Raw genomic sequence first — 6,533 nt, 5'->3', positions numbered from 1 at the left:
CATTTGATTCGGGACTTTCCTTTTTGAATTTTCATCGGAGTTCAGTATTTTTGTGCTTTTTGTTTGGTGCAAATAGCAAGAGCAAAAGCTAACAAAATAGTCCCATTCCTTATTTTGAAATTTTGTCTTTAATATCTACCAATGAGCAACAGCTTTACACACAGCAATATTTTGCAACAATTGTTTTTCTAATAAACCGTGCGTATTATTAATAATATCTTTTGGATAAAACAGTTGCCCTTTTATCTTTTGACCGTCATATTTAATAAATCTTTTCAAATGAAATTGTTAACGCAATTTTTTAAACTTGTATAGTTTACTATTTTTGCATTTTAAGGACCAAATAATCGTAGTTGTCATTTCTGCGATCGCAAGTAGAAAAAGGACCACACAATATAAGGAAAATATCATCAATGTATTTGCCATTAAATTCATATTAATTTGGAATTTGTATAAAAGGAGATAAGAAGAACGGAGATATTCATACACTTCTATATTCAAGTAAAAGTTTATGTAACATTTTCGAAAATAAGGCTGCGTTCGTGATGTATCGAATACAGACTAAAGTTTACTTTGGAACTAATATCAGTCAGTATGTAGGGCATTCTGAAGAAATTATTAACCTTCTGATAAAAGTTCTTTCGCACCTTATTTAATATCGTCCAGTGTGCAAACAACGTTGCTGTATAACTGTAAGTACCCATAAAAAAACCTCGGAATTGTTTCGGAATTTTCAGACTTAATAACTTTTATATTTTTTTTCATATACCTCATAATATTATGATAGAAAACATGATATTCCAATTTGCATGATTTTTAATAAGACTGACACTTAATGAACAAATACTTATCAATAGTTTTTTTTTAAATTTTGAATTACTGGAAGTACCCCAAAGTAAATTTTTTACAAACAGCTGGTTAACGAAAGAGAAGCTTGTTAATAAAAAGTATCCTTGCAATGGAAAATAAAAGTTTCACATCAAAATGCTGTTTTAAAGAATATAATTCTTAAAGTTTTAGAATGTGTAAAGAGAGAAAAAGATTTTTTCTTTAATTAAACAAGGAAGAACCTGGGACTTCTATACTAAGTAAATCTTAATATATTATGTCCCAGAAAGAACGAAAGAACTGGGGCAAATATTTAATGCATTAGTCCACAGAAATAACTGATTGTACTTAGTAAGGAGTATGCATGGCAGTTGTTATTCATTCGTTTGATGTGTTTGAGATTTTGATTTTGCCTTTTGTAATACGGACTTTCTGTTTTGAATTTTCTACGGAGTTCAGAATTTTACTTTTTTATGTCACCTGTTCAGTCAACGTGTAAACATGTTGACAATACAGTCCCCATGTAAGGCCGTGTTCACACCAAACGCTGTGTACAGTAAACATGTTTACATTTGGTTTAATGTAATGCACATTAGTTTCACATTAAATTTGTTCACATCTATACACCTTGTTTAGCTACCTGTACATAAGATTTGTTCACACTTGTAAACTATATGTCATTTAAATGTTCATTACGTAAAACAGAATTCAAATTTTCCAACAACTTTTCTAGCAGTTAGGGAACGACCATTTGACTTTAAAAAAAAAGGGGGGGGGGGGGTGATTTTACCACAATTTGATTTAAAAACATACGGTCATACAGAAGATTATAATGAACAAATGTTCTGAATCCAAAGTTTGCCCATACATTATAGTGCCAAATTTTGAATAAGTACAATAGAAAAAAAAAAAAAATATAAACTTTTCGAGATAAAAATCGGACTCAGATGTCTCGATTACGCATTGAAAACGTAGGCTGCATCAGCTTGCTTACAGACCAGACTAGAATTGCGATGTTAAGGATTACTACATTTTTATCTTTTCTGTTTGTTTCAAATGGTATTTTTTCACCAAGGAGTATTTAGGCAGCAACCATTTGATTTTCTGGAGGGGGGGGGGGGGGGGCTATTGATTTTTTTTCTGGACAATAAAATATAGTGGCAGCTCAGGGTGAAACAAACAATTTTTTTTTCTCAGGATCAAAAACAAATTATATTTTTCTCCAAAAATTGGAAACAAACTTTTTTTTCCAAAACAAATCCATAGCCCCCCCCGAACATCAAATGGTTGCTGCCTTAGCAAAAGGAGGGGGTTATTGTTTATCTAACTGTATTTTAACGGACTTGAGATACTGCACAAACAAACAATTAGCCTCACCCTTTTTCGGTAATGCATTTATGAGTGAATCGTTATTTGAGTAAAAACCAGTGGCAAATATTTCTGTCAGTGTGTACGTCCAGTCGATTCGGGAAGACCTTTTCAAATGAATTATGTGTTCGGCAATGATGATGGATGAGTCTTGTTTGTTTTGATAAGGGGTTAATAAGGCTAGGTAAAAAAAATTATAACAAATAAATATATCAAGTTTAGACAAATATTTCTTCAAAGAACTTTATTAATGGTGTTATTAGTATCAATTTTATATAAAAATCGCTTCTTTTTTTAAATATACATGGGAAAATTAAAGTTCTGAATGCCTAGTTTAGTGTACACTTAACCTACACAAGGCCTACATCGACTATCGACTACATGTAGACAAAACATGATTTACACTACATGTAAACATTGAGTGAGAACGTAATTATGTTTAGTTTTTGTGTGAGTTACACTAACACAACACCGAGTTTAGGTCAATGTGAACACGGCCTAACATGTTGATCGTACAGTCACCAAGTAAAATATTGATCGTATATTCACCATGTAACATGCCGATCGTACAGTTACCATGTAACATATTGGTGATGGTACAGTCACCATGTAACACATTGATAGTACAGTCACCATGTAACACATTGATCGTACAGTCACCATGTAACACATTGATCGTACAGTCACCATGTAACATATTGATCGTAATTATATCTATTTACTGTCTTCATCTGGGTTTATATGAATTGGGTAATTCATATCGAATAAAATGGTTGACATTTTGGGGCATATGAGTTTGCCACGACGTTTTCATTACTTTCTTCGATTATTTGTTTGCAATATTGGTGGATAAAAATAACCATTTCGATGACGAAAACGACAGTTCATTCGATTAAGACAAAACAAATAATTAGATTTTAACATCAACTATATTTCTTTTCAGAGAACAGACATGACATTAAAATGGCTGATTCTTATCATGTCTGTTGTCCAATGGACCACAGGAAACATTATGTTTGGATTACCTCCTAATTTATTTGGCCACAAAGTGTCATACCTCTGGCGATTTCCAAACCAGTCGTTCGATCAGAATGAACTAATGACGATCAATCCCAATGGAAAATCCTGTAAAGCAGTTCAGTTCAATTATGTCGGTAGACATGCCGCCCGTTTTCCATCCAGTTACGATTTTAATAATTTTGAAGAAGTCCGAAATAAAATCCTTGCTCATTCTGATGGTTCTCAATTTCCATTCCTGAAGACATGGCAGGATTATCCACCAAAAGATAGTGGACATATTGAAGACCTCGGTCGAGTCGAAATGCATCATTTAGGAGATATGTATGGCAATGGATTATTAGATTTATTTCAAGGACAAATTTCCCCCAGTACAATTAAACTTGCTGGGATGACAAAGAAAAGAACAAGAACAAGCGCTTCTGAATTTTATAAAGGTTTTACAAAAAGGGTAACTGGAACAAGTTTATCGGACATAACACCGATAATAAATGATCCGGTAATAGGCTTTTTCAAAAATTGTCCTCAGTATGATGTGGGCGTGCGAAACAATATAACAAACTTGATGCAGCTGCACATGTTCCAAAATGGCTCATTGTTCCAGGGTGTTTTGAAAAATGTAACACACAGACTTGGGATGAACACAACACTCAGTATTGGTAGGTTTACAGGATAAGAAATATGTGTACGAAAGTAGGCCCTGCTTTTGTCCCTGCGACGAACATATCGCTTACATATGATATGCCATTCGACTGTCCGTATCACATTGTTTGTCCATTTGCCCCTCCTTCTGATTTTATATGTAATAAATAAGTAAGTTTTTGTACTTCATTGTATTCTGCAAGCAATTTCATAATAAAATAAATATGCACTTTTTGTTGTCTGCTACATATATTGTTAACTGAAAGTACAATATCACTTGACAGGTTACAGAATATTAAGATCAGTTCATTTTTCTTGAAAATTGCAAAACGGATCATTAAGACAATATCTATAAATAAGTCAAATGGATCGTAACTAATTAAGTGGTTTTGCTAGCTACCTTAAAAACTACAATAGAAAGATAGAAACTAAAAAAAAAAAAAGGTCAGGACAAAAGAAGGACAAAATTGTCAGTCAATTCTTATGAGTTATTTTCCTTTAATGATGGTTATTAAGATTTTTGGTCGATAAAGAAAAACTGTTAAAAACAAAAGTTTATTAGCAAAAAACAAATAGATGATCATATTAGAATGAAAAATAATTTTGCAATCCTCCAAAATTAAATGAAATTACAATGTGTTTCGATCAGTTAATGTAGCTTTCAATACTAATTTCGTTAGTTTTCGTATACGTTTTTTGTACTGTTAGAGTAGATCCTTTCAAGTTTGTATCTTCTGTTTTCAATACATATATTTTTTATATTATTATTACAGATGACCTGAAGGAGATATATTTGCTGTGTTCCACTGGATTGGCTGTAAGAAACAACACGGCATGGTGTGATATTTTGACTCCCGGTGATATAGAGATTATTAACTTCGAAAGTGATCTTGATGCAAGTTGCCAATTCTACTTAAAAACTCTGAAAAGTTCTTTTCTTATAATACAGCATTTTTTAAAACACAATTTGAATAAGCGGAATTATAGCAAGTTATTGTGAACTGAGTATTATTGTTTTATAATGGAATATATTAAGTTAACTCTATGGAAATTTTAATTCGAATTGTCATTTGATCAGTTTCACATGGAAACAAGGAAATGATAGATCGGTAAATAGTTTTAAAATCGGAAATCGTTTTAAACGATTTATAAAGATTTATGCTTTCATTTTAATACAGGACTACTACACTATATTTATTGGCCATCCTCTGACTCCTAAGATATCTTGTCCGATGTGGGAGGATGTATTTGCCTCATTAGACAACGCTATAAAAATGTTCGATGCAAATCAAAGGTATTAACATCTTTATTTTCACATTTATCATTGAGTATCCTACTTTCTACTTATTCAAATCATAAAAGCATACTTGAAATAATCTTGAAAGAAATTAATTATGATAACTTAAGTCAAAAGTATGACTATCCGGTATGATTTTTTTTGATAGTTGTTATTGACTTTTAACAAGCTTTCAGTAACTGTGACTTATTTTATTTCTGTACTATGTGTGTATTATTCTGTGTTCATCGCAACGATCTTATAGATTGAGTCAATTGCAACTGCTTTTTACAGTTTGTTCTTATGTTGTGCTGATACACCACTCTCCCATTTATAGGGAAAGTGTTAAAGCGCTCAAAAACATGTTAAACACCACTACATTCTTTATGTGCCAGTCCCATGCCAGGATCTTTTTTATCTTAAATTTTGGTTTTTACAAAGTAGGCTGTTTGTTTTTCTCGTTTGAATATTATGTCACATCATTGTCGGGACCTTTTATAGACGACGTTACGGTACATGTTCGAGCCATTACTATTGTCAGTCTTGCTGCCTATAATGGCTTACCTCCACTTCATGTGAACTATTGTGGATAGTTGTCACATTGACAATTATACAACATTCCTCCTTTATTATTATAGTAATACAAGTAGTGGAAGCTTTAAAGTAAATCAATTGACAACGAGTAGTTTAAATCAAAACAATTAATTTTCCTACATTCTTGATAATAATTTTAATAAACCACTTTTTTCTTACGTAGTTATCTTCTTGGTGATTTACGGTTTGGACGTTCTACCACAATGGATTCATTCTATGCAGCACTTGGACTTTTCAATGATCATAAAGCTTTACGAGCAGACAATTATGCTGAGATGAAAAACCGTTTATTTTACCAAGCAAAGACAACAACATTTGGTGCCCATATTGCATTTATTCTCTACAACTGTGGCGGGTCCGGTCCAGAAAACTACATGTTGAAAATGTTTGTTAATGGGAAGCCAATGGTTATTCCAAAATGCGGAAGTGATACATGTCAATATTTAGATGTGAAAAGTAAATACGCAGACTTTATCAAACATTGTCAGTGGAAACATATATGCAGCGTTACCAAACCAGTTGTCGGATAACACATTGTCATCTGAAATTGATATAAATTACCCATACCTTGACGTGTTCTTTCTGATATTGTGTCGGCAACTTAATGTAATAAAAAAAATAATTGTGTAGTCTTTGAATCCTTTAGAAACTATATATTTCTTGATTATTTGTTACACAATAAACGACATCAAAACACATACCCAAAAGAAATAAACATTAAAATAACTATGGAATAACTCATATCGGATGATGTAACTACAATCCCGTTCCCTTTTCACGAAAGTGACGCACCGAATTAGACTATGTA

The 6,533-nt window shown here is 32.3% G+C and overlaps 1 protein-coding gene across 1 annotated transcript; it reads left to right on the top strand.

Annotated features, from left to right (window-relative positions):
• The first annotated feature begins 572 nt into the window (after positions 1 to 572).
• On the top strand, positions 573 to 6,293 carry LOC134714156 (multiple inositol polyphosphate phosphatase 1-like). The gene is made up of 5 exons (XM_063575394.1): positions 573 to 692; positions 3,140 to 3,872; positions 4,629 to 4,750; positions 5,034 to 5,149; positions 5,889 to 6,293. Exons 2-5 carry the CDS (start codon positions 3,149 to 3,151, stop codon positions 6,253 to 6,255), a joined length of 1,329 nt encoding a protein of 442 aa, XP_063431464.1. The 5' UTR covers positions 573 to 692; positions 3,140 to 3,148; the 3' UTR covers positions 6,256 to 6,293.
• The last annotated feature ends 240 nt before the right edge of the window (positions 6,294 to 6,533 follow it).

The sequence above is a fragment of the Mytilus trossulus genome, chromosome 4 (assembly GCF_036588685.1).
Source record: "Mytilus trossulus isolate FHL-02 chromosome 4, PNRI_Mtr1.1.1.hap1, whole genome shotgun sequence".
Classification (NCBI taxonomy): Eukaryota; Metazoa; Mollusca; class Bivalvia; order Mytilida; family Mytilidae; genus Mytilus; species Mytilus trossulus.
The sequence above is the reverse complement of the archived record's forward strand: the minus strand, read 5'-3'. Positions and strand labels throughout refer to the sequence as shown.